Source organism: Gobio gobio, assembly GCF_949357685.1.
Source record: "Gobio gobio genome assembly, chromosome: 2".
In the NCBI taxonomy this organism is placed as follows: Eukaryota; Metazoa; Chordata; class Actinopteri; order Cypriniformes; family Gobionidae; genus Gobio; species Gobio gobio.
Window position 1 is genome coordinate 30,919,809 of NC_137098.1, and position 18,525 is coordinate 30,938,333.

Below are 18,525 nucleotides of genomic sequence, written 5' to 3' on the forward strand. Positions count from 1 at the left end.
TGTAATACAGATAAACTTTACTTTGTTTATTGAAAAGGGTTTAAACAATGTTTGTCATGCCTGTTCAATGAACCTTATTCACATGCACCTTGCAACAGTCCTTAAGAACTCACAGTTTACAGGACGTAGACAATTAAGGTCACAGTTCCAATAACTTAGGACCCCAAAGAGGCCTTTCTACTGACTTCAGAAGAAAAACACCAGAAGAAAGATGGCCAGGGTCGCTGCTCATTTGTGTGAACATGCCATAGTCCTGCTGCAGGAAAGCATGAAGACTGTAGATGTAGCCAGAGCCATAACTGCAATGTCCTGAATGTAAGACAGTGCTACAGTGAGGACAGCTGATCGGCCTTGCAGTGGCAAACACGTGTAACAATAACGTTAATTGAAGATTATTGCTTGTGGCCAATGCAGTGAAACAATGCATGCATAAAACAAAAGGATAATATAGCAACTCAGTCCCCTCAGTGCTGCACGCAATGAAACACTTCACTCCGACACCCTTTTTGACCTGCTGAGTAATCAATGTGGTCAATAACAAATTGAAATGTGTTTTGGTGAAATTGATGTGAGAATCAATTTTGATTGTTTGTTTAATTGATGGCCTATTGGCATCATTGTAGCCAAGAGTTCAAGGTAGTTCTGAGTATCATATGAAAGTTTAATTTTTTATTAGTGTTTTTTTTTTTCAGTGTGTAGTTCGTGCCATTGTTTACCCCTACATAGACATTGATGCCTCAAGCAGTGTGACTATTCTGAAAAACCAAAATGTATTACTGAACTATAAATGACTTGGACTGAACTTTTTTCCCAGCAGACTTTACACACCTAGAAACATGGCAATTACACTAAGAGAATGAGAAAAAACAGTTCATTCGTATTAAAAATCACTATCTATAAAGTATTGGTGGGTAATCTTGCTGTGAGTTTTTGAACAGGTTTTGAGAGAAGGTAATCTGGTTAGGGATGACCTGGTGGCTCTGCAGTCTTATGTAGAGTCAGTACTGGATAATCCACATAGGGCATGAAAATGTAGGTCGCCATCTGCTGCGTTTACTAACATCATAACAAGAGGGCACTGTTATACTGTATTTCTTTAACTACACTGTCACTGCAAAGTAATTTCAAGACATTATAGTACAGTACATACACATTTGCATGTTCAATATTAAACTATAGCTGTTTTTTAAACAAATGACACCTGGTATTTTCAGATATTATTTTTTATTTTTACAGTACTTCATTTATTTCAGTAATTATTTTGTTTTAAAATAAATAGTTGTAGTAGTAGTTTGTCTACAAATATATACACTACCATTCAAAAGTTAGGAGTCAGAAAAGATTTTTCTTTAAATGCTGTTTTTAACACTGTATTCATCAAAGAATCGTGAAAATTAAATTTTTCCTCAAAAATATTATGCCAACTGGCTTCAAGATTGCATCAAAGGAATATGTTCAAATAGAAAATAGATATTTTAAATTGTAATAATATTTCACAATAATACTATTTTTACGGTATTTAAGACTTTTTTCAAAAACAAAACAAAAAACAATCTGCGAAATATATAGCTATATATACACACATACACTAATCCTGCTCTGAAAAAATTGCATTGTATTACATATATAGATATTCTGTCTCACCTGTTTTTCATGGTTATCCTATTATGATGGATTATGACCATCTATGTAGAAAACAATTATTTCGACAAAAAAAAACCCCTCATAAAATTCATATAATTTAAATGGACACAAGTTGTACTATCTAAAATTATAATATTCTAATCATCACAGGACCATATGCACCATATTGCGAGTATAATGGATTCCCACAGGGTAAATTTAGCTCCTTGTGAAACTTTGGTTAATTTCATAAAGGTTCTTCATGTAGAGAATAGAGAAATGGGACAGAAACAAGTCTTGTGTTTCCTACAGCTGTGTATGTTTATGATGAGCGAGGTGAACCACAACAACTCCAAATGAAAGGTTTATCTTATGAGACGCTAAACGGACATGTAGGTTCAATATGGTTTGATACATTGAAAGCTTCTTCAAAGCAAACGTTCTACTCAGTGCTCGAAGTGGAGGGGGTAAGGGACGGTACTTCCAAGTTCCGGGGCGGGGCGGTCACAGTAACGGCATCATGTGAGAAGTGCTAGTACGCAAGACAAGGTGAGGGTACGCTACAGATTAAAATGTAGAGTTGCCGGTGCGTACCAGCCCACTTCAAGCACTGGTTTTACCAAAAAAAGTCTGACTTTCTACCATGACTAAGTCCCTGTTCAGTAAACTGTACACACAGGCTTGCTTCATCAGGTGCTTTTAAAACAGACTGAAAACAATAAAGAACAATGTTTTGGTGTTCTTTTAGCTTGTTCTCAATTTTTCCACCTTCCATTTCATTCTGCGTACAGGTGTGGGTTTATCAAGGCAAAGGTTAAAGGTCATCAGTGATGGTGGATCATGACATTGCCCTCATCGCATAGGGTGAGCTGAGCCACCTGACGCACAGTGGAGATCTTCCTCACCGCCTTCTTAAGCATCACCTTAAAATCTTTCGATTCAAATCTGTAACATAGAAAAACAAAGAAGGAACACACCTTAGTGTATCTAATACATCACCAAATGACTTCACATCTTTTCGACTGTCTGTCAAAAAACAACAGAAAGAAAAAAGTATATTTAAGAATACATTAATATCAACTTCATTTAACTTTTATATATCTGTTATATGTATATCTAAAAAAAGCAGTTTAATTTGTTAACATTAATTATAACATTACCGGTAGTTAACATGAATAATGCAACAAATAAAAACATTTACATTTATTTATTTATTTACTTTGAAAAGCAAAACACTGTAACTTGTGAAATATATATATATATATATATATATATATATATATATATATATATATATATATATATATATACAGTGAGGAAAATAAGTATTTGAACACCCTGCTATTTTGCAAGTTCTCCCACTTAGAAATCATGGAGGGGTCTGAAATTGTCATCGTAGGTGCATGTCCACTGTGAGAGACATAATCTAAAAAAAAAAATCAAGAAATCACAATGTATGAATTTTTAACTATTTATTTGTATGATACAGCTGCAAATAAGTATTTGAACACCTGAGAAAATCAATGTTAATATTTGGTACAGTAGCCTTTGTTTGCAATTACAGAGGTCAAATGTTTCCTGTAGTTTTTCACCAGGTTTGCACACACTGCAGGAGGGATTTTGGCCCACTCCTCCACACATCTTCTCTAGATCAGTCAGGTTTCTGGCCTGTCGCTGAGAAACACAGAGTTTGAGCTCCCTCCAAAGATTCTCAAAGATTCTCTATTGGGTTTAGGTCTGGAGACTGGCTAGGCCACGCCAGAACCTTGATATGCTTCTTACAGAGCCACTCCTTGGTTATCCTGGCTGTGTGCTTCGTCATTGTCATGTTGGAAGACCCAGCCTCGACCCATCTTCAATGCTCTAACTGAGGGAAGGAGGTTGTTCCCCAAAATCTCGTAATACATGGCCCCGGTCATCCTCTCCTTAATACAGTGCAGTCTCCCTGTCCCATGTGCAGAAAAACAGCCCCAAAGCATGATGCTTCCACCCCCATGCTTCACAGTAGGGATGGTGTTCTTGGGATGGTACTCATCATTCTTCTTCCTCCAAACACGTTTAGTGGAATTATGACCAAAAAGTTCTATTTTGGTCTCATCTGACCACATGACTTTCTCCCATGACTCCTCTGGATCATCCAAATGGTCATTGGCAAACTTAAGACGGGCCTGGACATGTGCTGGTTTAAGCAGGGGAACCTTCCGTGCCATGAATGATTTCAAACCATGACGTCTTAGTGTATTACCAACAGTAACCTTGGAAACGGTGGTCCCAGCTCTTTTCAGGTCATTGACCAGCTCCTCTTGTGTAGTTCTGGGCTGATTTCTCACCTTTCTTAGGATCATTGAGACCCCACGAGGTGAGATCTTGCATGGAGCCCCAGTCCGAGGGAGATTGACAGTCATGTTTAGCTTCTTCCATTTTCTAATGATTGCTCCAACATTGGACCTTTTTTCACCAAGCTGCTTGGCAATTTCCCCGTAGCCCTTTCCAGCCTTGTGGAGGTGGACAATTTTGTCACTAGTGTCTTTGGACAGCTCTTTGGTCTTGGCCATGTTAGTAGTTGGATTCTTACTGATTGTATGGGGTGGACAGGTGTCTTTATGCAGCTAATGACCTCAAACAGGTGCATCTAATTTAGGATAATAAATGGAGTGGAGGTGGATATTTTAAAGGCAGACTAACAGGTCTTTGAGGTTCAGAATTCTAGCTGATAGACAGGTGTTCAAATACTTATTTGCAGCTGTATCATACAAATAAATAGTTAAAAAATCATACATTGTGATTTCTGGATTTTTTTTTTTAGATTATGTCTCTCACAGTGGACATGCACCTACGATGACAATTTCAGACGCCTCCATGATTTCTAAGTGGGAGAACTTGCAAAATAGCAGGGTGTTCAAATACTTATTTTCCTCACTGTATCTATATCTATATTTTATATATATATATATATATATATATATATATATATATATATATATATATATATATATATATATATATATATATATATATATATATATATATATATATATATATATATATATATATATATATATTAAGACATGATACATGAAACACTGAGAACAAACAAGACATTCAGAGCATGACAGAACACACAAACAGAAACATAACATCATGCCAAACATAGCCGACGATCCATTTGGAAAAGCCGGCTATCCATATCTGTGGAGTGCCATCCAATCTGAAAGGAGAGAGCTTTAATAACCACTATCTTAGGCAAGTGACAAATCTTCAAGACCAAAAATATCTACGAGGGTGTACAAAGTTACCGGGAATAATGACATCACCAAATCACACACACAATTTCATTCTGATTTAAGGGTTACTTTGGTAAAAATCTATAACATTAAAAGTAAACTTTGCATTAAAAACTTCACGTACAAATGTATAAACGGACAATTGCAGAAATTAACAGAAAAAAAAATTGTGGAAAGATAAAACAGTAGGATAATGTAGTATCATCTGAGAAACATTACTTGAAAGTAGAAGAACTGAGTCTTGTGTATGGTTGGAGAATGAAACCCAACCAAAATGGGAAAAATTGGCAACAGCTTCCCACAATGACTCTTTACCCCCCTCCCCTGTCCTTTCGTCCTCCCCATCTCCCTCAACTCCCTATGCCACATTGAGTAATGTTATACATTCTCCATGCATAACATTACCTCAGTTTTTCTTCTTTGCAAGCTGTGCTTCTGCTTTCCGCTTCTTGTATGCGGCTATCTCCTCCATCTGCAAGCCATGAGCCATTTGCCTGAAAAATACATTGGAGAAAATAAACAGAAGACACACACATAGACTGCAGGACACAGGCCACGGAAAGGCCTCCCCTTACCCTGACTTGAGTATGGGCGGCACAGGGAGCGGTTTGGTGAAGCCGCTCCTCCCGGTGAGCCAGTAGGTTTCTTCTATGCCTTTACCCTGTGGAGAACAGAGCAAATCGAATCCATTTAGATGACCTGTCGATCTAAACACATCAACTTGATCATTCAAGAATTATTTTGCATTGTTTTGCAATTCAGATCTTCCCACTTGGATGGCGCTAGTAAAATAAAGTATTTACTGCATTCGGAGGCAAATCTTAATATCACTATTAGTTACTGGCACATTTTACCCCAAAGCATCAGACACATTATAGCCTACACCTGCCATTTTGGGAAAAATGCATAATTTAATTCATGCCTGATCTACAACAACTGCATTATTTATTTAAACAGTTTTACCACCACTGAACCATTATCGCATATAATGCACCATAACACTGTCATTCAACCGTTTTGGGTTAGTACAATTTTTAAAATGTTTTTGAAAGTCTCTTATGCTCACCAAGGCTGCATTTATTGTATTAAAATCACAGTAAAAAAACATTAATATTGTGAAATATTATTACAATTTTAAATAGCTATTTTCTATTTCAATATATTTTAAAATGTAATTTATTCCAAAGCTGAATTTTCAGCATCATTACTCCAGTCTCCAGTGTCACATGATCCTTCAGAAATCATTCTGATATGATGATTTGCTGCTCAAGAAACATTTCTTATTGTTATCAATGTTGAAAATAGTTGTGCTGCTTATTTGTGGAAACCGAGAACATTTTGTTCGGGATTATTTGGTGACTAGAAAGTTCAAAAGAACAGCATTTATTTAAAATAAAAATATTTTGTAATTGTCTTTACTGTCAATTTTGATCAATTGAATGTCCTTGCTAAATAAAAAATTAAAACTGACCCCAAACTTTTGAAGTAGTGTATAAACAAGTAATTGTGAGAGAAATTATATACAATCTTTTGATTGTCCTACAGATGAATTCAGAGCTCACCTTGAGTTCTGTTCTGGCTCTCAGCTCTACTTTGTATCCCAATTTCATGTCCATCAGGATATTCACTGTACTGGAATGGACATGGATTCTGTACGCTGCAAACACACACAAATTTTAAGTGTCTTTCTAAATGAGCAATTTAAGAACAATTTATTTGCCAGGCAAAGCAAAATATACAATTGACGAGAGTCACTGAATTTCATTGATTACTTACTTAAGCTTTTTTCTAAAGCAAAATTAATTTCCTATTATCACTGTAAAGCTGCTCTGAAGAAATCTGTGTTGTAAAAAGCGCTATATAAATGAAGGTGACTTGACTCGATTGATTATACAGATGTTAATCATTTTAATTATTGTTAAAATGTTTACTGAGATATACACCGATCAGGCATAACATTATGAACATTGTGTTGGTCCCCCTTTTGCTGCCAAAACAGCCCTGACCCGTCAAGGCATGGACTCCACTAGACCCCTGAAGGTGTGCTGTGGTATCTTTGTTCAGCACGTCTCACAGATGCTTGATTGAATTGAGATCTGAGGAATCTCGTTGTGCTCCTCAAACCATTCCTGAACCATTTTTGCTTTGTGGAAGAGCGCATTATCCTGCTGAAAGGGTGTACATGGTATTTTTAAGGTAGGTGGTACGTGTCAAAGTAACATCCACATGGATGGCAGGACCCAAGGTCTACCAGCAGAACATTGCCCAAAGCATCACACTGCCTCCACCGGCTTGCCTTCTCATAGTTCATCCTGGTGCCATGTGTTCCCCAGATAAGTGACATCTTATGTCATGCATCTGGCCATCCACGTGATGTAAAAGAAAACATGATTCATCAAACCAGGCCACCTTCTTCCATTGCTCTGTAGTCCAGTTCTGATGCTCACATACTCATTGTTGGCACTTTCGGCAGTGGACAGGGGTCAGCATGGGCACCCTGACCGGTCTGCAGCTATGCAGACCCATATGTAAAAAAACTGCGATGCACTGTGTATTCTGACACCTTTCTATCAGAACCAGCATGAACTTTATGAGCAATTTGAGCAACAGTAGCTCGTCTGTTTGATCGTACCACACAGGCCAGCCTTCACTCCCCACATATATCAATGAGCCTTGGCCGCACATGACCCTGTCGCCGATTCACCACTGTTCCTTCGTTGGACCACTTTTGATAGATACTGACCACTGCAGACCAGGAACACACCACGAAAGAGCTGCAGTTTTGGAGATGCTCTGACCCAGTCGTCTAGCCATCACAATTTGGCCCTTGTCAAGCTCACTCAAATCCTTACGCTTGCCCATTTTTAATTTATATATTTTATTTTAATTTATATTTTTTATATATATATATATATATATATATATATATATATATATATATATATATATATATATATATATATATATATATATATATATATATATATATATATATATATATATATATATATATATATATATATATATATAGATTCAGATTCAGATTCAGATTCAGATTATTTTATTTAATGCCATGTGAGCATTCAAAGCTATTTTTATATATATATATATATATATATATATATATATATATATATATATATATATATATATATATATATATATATATATATATATATATTAGATAGATAGCTTTCATTTTAAAATGGCATTTCAAAACGAAAATGCACTAATGTAAACAAGGTGTCACATGCTTACGCAATCCTGTAGATTCCATTCTTGAAGCAGTAGTAACCGTGTCCCCGAACAGACAGTACCGCGGCATGGTCAAACCCACTACACCTGCCACACAGGGACCTAATAATAAAGCATGCATAACATAAATGTAACTTTCAAAAGTTTTTACATTTCATCTTAAACCAAATGGCATGGATCAGCCTGACCTGAGTGAAGTCCTATTCGGATGCGGACCGGTACATCAGGCATGTGCCTCATTTTGAAGGTACCAACAGCACTCAGGATGTCCAGGGCCATGTTTGCAATCTCGGCTGCGTGTCGGTTTCCATTGGGCATGGGCACACCTGATGCCACCATGTAAGCGTCACCGATGGTCTCTACCTGCATGCAATGGAGACACATTTATTAGTAAACTGAAAGATTATGATATTTATGACAACAATTTTACACGGTCACAACAAAATAAAGTAAATCTATGTGAAAGCAAACACATTTGCTTATTACAAACAATAAAAAAAGCTATTTAATAAATGTTACAAAAATGTCTAGGTGTTACCTTATAGACGTCATGATTGCCGATTACAGCATCAAATGTTGTGTAAAGGTCATTGAGGAGGTCAACCACCTCAATAGGCTCACTGTTGGCTGAGATTGTGGTGAAGCCAACAATATCACTGAAATAGAGACTGACACTGTCAAAATACTCTGGTTCAACTGTAGTGCCCAGCTTCAGAGCCTCTGCCACTGACCTTGAGAGGATTAGGTAACAAAAACAAAAGTTATTTATGTAAGTGAATGAAAGTGGTTCCTTGTTTATTTCTTAGTATGATGGTGAAGTCATTACTGTGACTGTGTATGGGTCACTTACGGGGGCAACATTTGTGTGAGGAGTTTCTCAGTCTTTTGTTTCTCTATTTCCAGCTCCTCTGTCCTTTCCCTGATCAACTCCTCCAGGTTGGAGGAATATTGCTCCAACATTCGCAACATGGAGTCTATGATGTTGGTCTTTTTCCCTTTATTAACATTCTTGAACTGTAGAGAGAATAAGAGGGATACAGAGAAAGAAAAAAGAATACTGAGCTCTAAAGTGATCCCAACAGCTTACCAAAGCATTTGCTATTTGTCTCCATTGCTTAGCTATTCAGGGACATATGTCAGTAATTTCTGTTATAACTTCAGCCTTATAACCTTAAATAACTGCTCTTTAAAATGTTTGTCATTTTTCAGAATAATGCTACAGTAAAAACCTGTTACTGTAAGTTACCTTAGCATATTAAAAAAACTGTAAAATGTTGCATCACATGTAGTTTTACTGTAAAATACTGTTAAATTGGTTGTTTTTTTGAAGTAAAAACTATGAATTGCCATGTAATTCTTCAGTGAAAAACAAAAGGATATTTCCAGAAGTTCCTGCGTGATATTACATAGGATTACATTTTATTTAAATAATGATGATACTTCTCATTTTTGTTATGCGTAATGTAAATTATAGGGTGATTTGTGTTATATTTCATGCTGTTTTAGTTAATGTTTATTGCTTTCTTTTAGTGTTGTGTGTTACCCTGATGTTGTATGAGTATTTTATGAACTGACCACTTACGAAGAACTCTGAATCTTCATGTGGCTTTCTATTTTACCACCTGTACTACTATGGTGGTTATCAGAACATTTTAAGGTAAAAAAGAGAGAAGGAGATTCTGGAAAGTAGATTAGTGTATTGACATTATTTCACTTAATGATATATATGATTAGTTGTAAAATATACAGGCCATACTGGAAGTACTGTCAGTATTTTTTACATTGGATTTCTGACAACCACCAATACCAGTTTTTAGCTGGATTCTTTTATTTATTTTCACAGAACTATTGATTTCTATGAGAGAATAGGAATCACATCATGTGACTTCATGTTGACGTTGCTGATGTTCACCTGGTCAAAGATTTCTTCAAAAGTGGGTCTTTTCTCTGGCTGTTCATTCCAGCAATGCTTCATAAGCTGAATACACTCCATTGGAGCGTGGTCCGGAGACACAATGGGCCGGCACATTGGAGGAGGCTTCCGGACCTTCTGGACAATTTCTGCAAGATCCAGATACAGTCAAACCAAAAATTATTCAGACACCAGATATAGTGTTTTACTAGTGAGTGCAGGACACTGACACTATAGTTAATTTATGTAAGTAAGGATAGCAAAATAAAGTAAACTGTGACATTATACCCAAAAATTATTCATACAGTGGACTACCAATAAAATTTGGGACCAAAATTATTGGACACTTTGACCTGACCATGTTTTTCTGAAGTGTTTTTTCTTTAATTGCTAATGCCTTTAATGACCTTCCACTAGCTAACCTTCCACACCACAGTCTGAACAAAATGAAGCATTGCTTTGTAATTGGTTGACCTAAATTGGTATTATAATTGTATACTTAAATTTAACAGCGGACAGCTGATTGGTTGATTGTAATCCATTAAATACCTTTCTATCAAAGTTATCTGACATTATCAAGATGAATTTATTCTGACACAGTTTAACTCTGAGTTCTTGTCATATTTTATTACCATTTTCTAAACTATAGCAACTAAATTGTGATAATGTGAGAAAATGTTGAAGGTGTCTGAATACATTTGGGTTTGACTGTATTTTAAAGACTTACACATTACACATTGTAAGTGGGGCAGTCCTGGCCTAATGGTTAGCGAGTCAGACTGGTAACCTGAAGGTTGCGGGTTCGATCGTTTTAATACCGGCAGGAAATGACTGATGCACCATTGAACAAGGCACCTAACCCCCAATCGCTCCTGCAGTGAATGGCTGCCCTCTGCTCTGGGTGTGTGTGTCCATGGTTTGCAGTATGTGTTCACTACTCACTACTCCTAATGTGTGTGCACTAACTTGGATGAGTTCAATGCAGAGAACAAATTCCAAGTATGGTCACGTCACTCTCATTGTAAAATAACTAATGACTTGTTTATGCAACAATCTTCCAAAATAGTCAAATAATAGTTACAGATACAGTATTATTATTATACAGTATATTATTATTATTTTTTTTTACAATATATTTATGCATTATAATATACAGCAGCATTTATATTTAAGTAAGGGGGCCCTTGCAAGGGGATCATCATATTTGTGAGTCTGTGTCATCAAAAAGTTTGCAAACCCCTGGTATCATATCCCCGGGTCATGTGACTTTACCATCATAAGACTGCTCCAGCATACAGAATGGAGGCCCTCGCATAACCACCTCTTGCATGATGATTGAGAAACTGTACACATCACCACAGAGAGTGCCATACAAACCAGGGTGGGCCCCTCTCAGTATCTCAGGGGCGGTCCACAGCAGGTCTATCGGGGTTATAAAAAAAAAACACACATTAACATTAATATGGAAATGCATAGAAATAATAAGAAAAGACCTTACCTTCAGCTGGGGGTTGAACATAAGGAAACTTTTGAGAATCCAACACCTCGTTGTAGCCATAGTCTGTGATTTTGAGCACAAAACGCCCATCAACCACACAGTTCCTGGATTTAAGTCTTCCATGACAAATGTCCCTATGGTGAAGGTATTTCATTCCCTGCATGCCAGTCATAAACACACACAAGCATACATGTGATGTAACTGTAACAATAATGTACACACTAGAGCAGTGTTTCTCAACTGCTGGGTCGCAACCTAAAAGTTTCCAGTCAAAGAAACAACAATATGTTTTTCCTGAAGCAAGACTTTTATTTTGAAAGACATGCATGAAAGCTGTTGACTCTTCTGTCAGACTCAGTTTAAGTAAAGAGTGCCTGAGAAAAACGCAATGTCCTGATTCAGTATATGCGTTCAGATTGTTATGAAATAAATAGTCTCTCATTTCAGAAAAATGAACTTTCCTCTCCTGTCAGACATTAACACGCTCGTAGTGCACAACTGTACGTGCAAATGCAGAAGTGCACACTGTATATCACTATACATAAAGAGCAAAATAAATTACGAGCATACAACGTCGAAGTTAGGTTGTCAATTAATAATTCATGAAATTACTCCCCAATTTTTTTTTACAATTTTTTACAATAATTCTTAACAAATTATATATCAATTCCTAAAAAATCACATAAAATGTGCAGTGATTATGCACTAGAGTACTATATATAAGAATATAATTACATTACATTAATTACATTTAAAATTCATATTATAAGTCATTGTCTCTTTTTGTGACAAGATTTGGGTATAAATTCAGACGACATTACCAATGTGTGCTTGCTTTATTTCAATGTGGATCCATTTTACAAGGCAAACTTAATTTTCAATTCAACTAATGACATTCTTTGTAAGAGTACCTTGATGAGGTCCAGAATGAGGGAGGACTTGAACATCCAGTCCAGTTTGACATCGTCATTAAAAAGCAGATCTTCCAAGCTGCCCCGCGAACAGTATTCTGTTACTATGGCAAAGACTGCGCAGTCGTGGAAGAAGCCAAGAAAGGTGTTAACGTTCTCGTGCCTCAAATCTTTCATCTGGAGTACAAAGAACAATTGTATGATTATTTGTATGATGAAATAAAGTACATAATCAATAACAGAGAACAAAGAATGTGATTCTACAAACAGAAGGAGCACTACACCTAAAGTTTTCCTATGTAAAATTAGTGGCAAAACCAACCAGTTCAAAAACGTCGCTGGTACTAGGTGCGATTCTCCGGAAGTTTCCGTACGGAAGCCGTTTCAGCCATGCCCAATCACCCTGACAAATGACAAACATTGTACATTTTCAAAGCAGTATGAATTAAAGAAGAATTATTCTGACACTGTAAGTCTACTTAAACAGTCATAATCGACTTTAACATGACCATTTTCATCATTCATCTGGCCCTGCTGTTTTGATATTTAAGATTTCTATATGTAAATTACCTTTTTGTGATTAACTAATCTCCATGTACAATACTGTTCAAAACTTTGGCTCTATGAGATTTTTTTTTTCTTTTTTTTATGTATTCTAAAATGTAATTTATTCCTGTGATGGCAAAGCTGAATTTTCTCCAGTCTTCAAAGTCACATGATCCGTCCGAAATCATTCTAATATATGCTGGTGCTCAAGAAGCATTTTTTATTATTATCAATCTTTTGCAACAATATAAATGTCTTTAATGTCACATTTGAGCAATTTAATGTATCCTTGCTGAAAAAAAAGTATTAATTTATTTTTTTTTAAATCATTTTACTGACCACAAACAGTACACACAGTTTAAACAGTAGTGTAGTTCACAGTGTTATTCATCAAGGTTAGTCAAGCTGCTGAATATGTAAATGTGGGCGGTCATGGTTAATGGATACAACATTGATCGTAACCATCACACGTTCTAATGATGTCGACTTGCATTTGCAGCTTTGTTTTCATAAATGATCTGAGTGGACTGGGGAGGGATATTCCAGTTGTCAATGTTAAATCAACAATCCATTTTAAACTAATCAAAGTAAGAAGGAAAATCAGCCATTTTTTACAACTTATTGAGTTGTTATCTTACCTCAAAAATGACAACATTTGAATTTTCGTAGGTGGCTGGCGATTGGCTAGAGAACGGAGACTTGAGGCTTCGCTCTGAAATGCTCATTCTTGTGTCGCTGGCCTTGCTGTCATCCATGCTCAGCTTCTGGTTTTTTTGGATAAAAGTATAAATTATTAAGAGCATGTGAATGTTTGTCTGTTTGTGTGTACATGTGTGTGTGTTACTGACCTTATTGCTCAGGGAGGGGTTGATGAAAGTGACGTCATTTAAAGTCAGTAAAATCTTGTTCGGTCCCCGCACGAGTCTGATCTTGTTAATTTTTCGCCTATTGAAAAAGTTTAGAAATATTGTAAAAAAACTTCCTGTCTACACACTTTAAAAAACCTCAAACTTTATGATAAGTTTAGGTTATAATTTGTTGATGAATAGGCCTACCTGATGCAATAAGAACAGCCAATCGAGAAGAAGAAGAACAGAAAACCAGACAGGAAGATTAAAACTATATGGAAAAGATTCACACCTGTAACACAGAGGGTGATTGTTAAATATGATACAAAATGCATGCATTTCGATGTGTTAGCGAACACGGTTTCATGCACACTCACCTCCACGGCAGATGATCCCACGTGTAAACCAGCAGCTGGAATCAGTTTTCGGTGGCCCCGCATGGGGAAAATGAATTGGCCGACCCAGAAAGTGCACCATATTTGTCTGCATCTCTATACGATGTGTAGGTTGCAGCTCCCAAGAAAAGCCATCTGTGTCCAGCACCACATAGTCCAGCGTGCCAAAGTCAGAAGAGTTCGCTTGTAGGCTAACACCTTTGAATAGCAGGTTTCGGGCATTTTGGGCGATGTTCCCCCCAGACATCCATTGACCTGAAGACCTGACACTTTGCACAGCATGAGCCATGAACACGATGGAGGAATAGATGGTGCCAAACAATGGAGACACCTGTAGAATGTGAAGGTTTTACATTAGCTATTAGTAGTTTTGAAACCCTTTAATGCCCCCATTAGGTAAACCATCTTTGTACCTGCTGTGGTTTAAGGTGCCTGGGCAGCTCTCCTTGCTCCTGGGCCTTTTCAAAAGCTTGGTAGAAAGACTGTTCCCGTGGAGACTCAATAGTGATTGTGAGCACAGCATCGTAGGCTCGTAGCAGCTTGCTGTTGTAGCGCAGGGCTGGCTGGGTAATGTGATGGTAGGGTAGACTGTAAAAGAGAGTATCGTAAGATATGAACACCAACGAGCCGTCGGTCATCCGCATGTCGTGAGCGGTCTCCAATAGCAACTTCTGGGCTCCTCCACCAATCAACACCGAGTGCATAACGAGGATGACCACTGCAAACAAAAGCATTGAGAGGAAGAGAGGACAGGTAGAAAGCACAATGCCAAATGAGCAAATCACAGTGGAAAACAAGCAATTATTTGTAATATATATTGTATATTATTTTATATCATTATATTAAATACAGTGGGATCCAACTGTCTGAGATGACACTGAATATCTGATTTTATTATTTAAATCATAATTCTTTATATATTTTAGATAAACTGTTGCTTAAAAAGACAGAAGCAAATTTGTCATGTCAGTAAAACTGCTGACAAAAATTATTATTATTAAATTATACAATTATTAAAATATTATTATAAAATTATACAATTTTATATATATATTTATATATATATATATATATATATATAAAATTGTATAATTTAAATTAATATAATTTGTAGTGAAAAGTTTTGTATTAAATTAATAAATAAATAAATAAATAGAAGCATTTCACTAGTTGTCTTAGACATTTGGATCTCATGTTTCACTACCATTCAAAAGTTTGGGGTCAGTAAGATTTTCTCTTTTTTTGCTGAAAGAAATGAATACTTTTATGCGCAAAAACGCATTAAATTGATCAAAAGTGATGGTATAGACATTTATAATGTTACAGATTTCTACTTCAAATGTCTTGTTATTCTTTTGAACTTTCTATTCATCAAAATGTATCAGGGTTTCCACAAAAATATTAAGCTTTACAGCTGTTTTCAACATTCATAATAATAAGAAATGTTTTTTGAGCAGCAAATCATCATATTAGAATGATTTATGAAGGATCATTTGACACTGAAGACCTGAGTAATAATGCGTAAAATACAGCTTTGCATCACAGGAATAAATTATATTTTAAAATAGAAAACGTTTTGTTGCAATATTTCACAGTATTACTGTTTTTACTGTATTTCTGATCAAATAAATGCAGCCTCCATAAGAGACTTCTATCAAACACATTAAAAAAATCTCACCGATTTCAAACTTTTGAACAGTAGTGTACATATTGAGAAAGTATCAGTATCACAGAAAAGTTTTGAAGCAAACTCATTTGGAGTGTAAATGTTACAGTTTAACATGAAAGCAGATACATTTATTACATCATATCATCTGATATTAACAGTGTTTTAAACTCACAACGAAGATTCGCCACTTTCTTGACCTTGACCAGGGTATTACGCACGCTGGTGTGGTCATTACGAACAGATGCCACAATGCCAACAGGCATTCCATGACCCTGCAGGGCATTGGCCAGCCTTATACTCGCCTCCACCCAGACATCCTCAGCTGATGAAATGATGCCAACATGTGCCCAATGAAAGTGGCGCATGAAGCTCAGCAGCACAAGGGAGGGGAGGGGCATGGTTCGGGCGAACGTAGGGTGACTGCGGGCATCATCCAGCTCGTTTCCAATACAAGACCAAGAAAACACAGCCTTATTCCAACTCTTTCCTAAGAGAGAGGCAGCTTCACAGTAGCCTGGGTTAACTGGACCGATAAACCCAGATGCCCGTTTATAGTAACCAAGAAAACGGGCAAAAGATTGAGATGTCTCACAGTCCTCCTCCAGGATGACATAATCGAAAGTGATGCCCTGGGAGAGGAAGGGGTCCTTGTTGATGTGCTCCACAGCTAACCGCGCAGCCACGCCGGGCTGGGCTTTAGAGAAGAGGGGGTCACATGACCAAGGCCCCACCACCCCAACCCTTACAGTGGCAGCAGTGGCGGCAGGGAAGAGGCACAGAAGGCTTGCAGTGAACCACAGTAGCCACAAACATAAATAGGTATGTTTATGATACCCATTAGAGAAATGGGGGCTTCGGTCAGGGGTCTGGAGTCCTCTGGTGGCTAATGCTGGAAGTAAGCTGTGAAAGGCACTGGATGGCCGTTGCATTGCAAAGTAGCAGGTCAGCCACGCAGCTGGTGGGTTGGCACACAGTGGAGCTCCTTCACTGTCACATGAGAAATGCCCTTAATGTCAATCATTCCATCAGCAACAGCAGACTAAGAAAAATAAACATATGTAAACTGATAGAATTGAAATATCTGTTTGCAACAACAAAAAAATATCAGTTGCATCATATGCAGTAATCAGCATTGTATGAGGTAGAAATGTTTACACAGCAGCAAAAATACATGAATGAAGAAAGTGCCTTAGATTTAATATATACATCTGTGCTGGTTATTAATGGTGTAGGATTGAGAGTGAGAGGATTGCTGAAATCCTGTTAAGAGTACAGTATAATTCAGTAATGCTTAGGCTGGTCGCCTCAGCATTATTAAAATAAAACATTTTAATAATAATACAACCATTACTGTATGTCCTACATTATACTGGGTCTCATAATCAAGTCCGTATGAAACTTACAGGACTTTAAATGTGATTATCCAAGTATCTCTGTGCCGCTACTTGAGTTCACTGTGACCATCACAGCTGAAATACAGAAATTAAGAAGTAAACCAATTGAATTGTGAAAAAGTGAAAAAGCTGACAGTGGTACAAACAACAACATACATTATCTAGATTTACAAAAAAAATTCAATTTATATGTACTACCCATTTTAATGTTCATGGAGTTATAGCTGTCGGTGTTAAAAACCGCAGTCTAGCATTACCAATTAGTGACACTAATTACTTAACTAATTACCTAACCACTGGATTTGACTTACCTACTCTAACTGGCAAAGAGATGTCTGATTGCTCATTTCCATAACTTGTTGTCTTCATCTATGCAAGTCCTCTCCATGGAAACACTTTAACGATATGCAAAAATCAGTGTAATCAATTAATTCTTGTTTTTGCAAATCTGCTATGAAATTAATCCAAATATGAGCAGCAAGCACAATCGCGGCCTATCCAGAACTGAGTTACAGTTATAATCTTCTCTTCTGCTGTGCACCATGCCACTGCTGACCTCAGTGAATGACCTGGAGATTATATCAATCCAATTTTCAGACTGTGTGATGGACACATTGCAGTGTTGTGCATGCTCTTAGCAGTTGCTGGTAATTGTTGCTAAAAATACATATTATGATTACAAAAAGTTGGTATAATGGGTTTCTAATAGGTTTAGAAAAATGTAATATAAATTAATTTTGCTGGTGTAATGGTGGGACTCACATTCTTGCTAATAAGCTGGGAAAGGAGATAGATGATGATAGCTGCAGTTCCCACACATACTATGGGGGGCAGTAGACACTAATGAGTATGTTTTCCCTTCCTGACGGATATTATTGTGGCCTGGGGCTCTGAGAGATTGTGCTGTATATCGTTTTATTTAATTTGGTAAAGTTGGCCAAGTCTGAGGCACAAAAGTGACACTGTACTTCGCGGTTCACTATCATTGTCTTCTCTCTCTCTCTCTCTCTCTCTCTCTCTCTCTCTCTCTTCTCTCTCTCTCTCTCTCTCTCTCTCTCTCTCTCTCTCTCTCTCTCTCTCTCTCTCTCTCTGCAATCCTAAACAAATACTTTCCCTTTCCAGATAATTGCTTTCTTATGCAGTGAGTGACCGAAATGAAATCCTGGATCAATCAGAATGTTTGAGTAAAG

General features: G+C 36.9%; 1 protein-coding gene across 9 annotated transcripts; it reads right to left on the reverse strand.

The window, feature by feature from the left end:
* Positions 1-6: 6 nt before the first annotated feature.
* gc2 (guanylyl cyclase 2) lies at positions 7-17,885 on the reverse strand. Of its 9 annotated transcripts, none has more exons than XM_079811119.1 (21): positions 17,647-17,885; positions 17,345-17,410; positions 16,114-16,928; positions 14,686-14,990; positions 14,255-14,603; positions 14,085-14,169; positions 13,878-13,974; positions 13,668-13,793; positions 12,806-12,886; positions 12,484-12,660; positions 11,573-11,729; positions 11,347-11,496; positions 10,075-10,223; positions 9,013-9,176; positions 8,701-8,893; positions 8,351-8,525; positions 8,166-8,264; positions 6,470-6,564; positions 5,483-5,568; positions 5,313-5,401; positions 690-2,568 (listed from the first exon to the last, which is right to left on the reverse strand). In XM_079811119.1, exons 3-20 carry the CDS (start codon positions 16,868-16,870, stop codon positions 5,314-5,316), a joined length of 3,333 nt encoding a protein of 1,110 aa, XP_079667245.1. In that variant the 5' UTR covers positions 16,871-16,928; positions 17,345-17,410; positions 17,647-17,885; the 3' UTR covers positions 690-2,568; position 5,313. The 9 variants fall into 9 exon arrangements, with proteins under 9 accessions (XP_079667240.1, XP_079667237.1, XP_079667238.1 ...); XM_079811115.1 differs by having other exon boundaries at positions 16,114-16,980; XM_079811114.1 differs by lacking the exon at positions 5,313-5,401 and having other exon boundaries at positions 7-2,568.
* Positions 17,886-18,525: the final 640 nt, after the last annotated feature.

Excerpts from the sequence above, each read along its gene's own strand:
- gc2 (XM_079811112.1), bottom strand. The coding sequence starts at position 16,870 with ATGCAACGGCCATCCAGTGCCTTTCACAGCTTACTTCCAGCATTAGCC. Across the intron at positions 14,604-14,685 it reads GGCACCTTAAACCACAGCAG|GTGTCTCCATTGTTTGGCAC; the intron begins GTACAAAGATGG and ends CACATTCTACAG. Across the intron at positions 12,887-13,667 it reads CAAATGTTGTCATTTTTGAG|GGTGATTGGGCATGGCTGAA; the intron begins GTAAGATAACAA and ends GTCATTTGTCAG.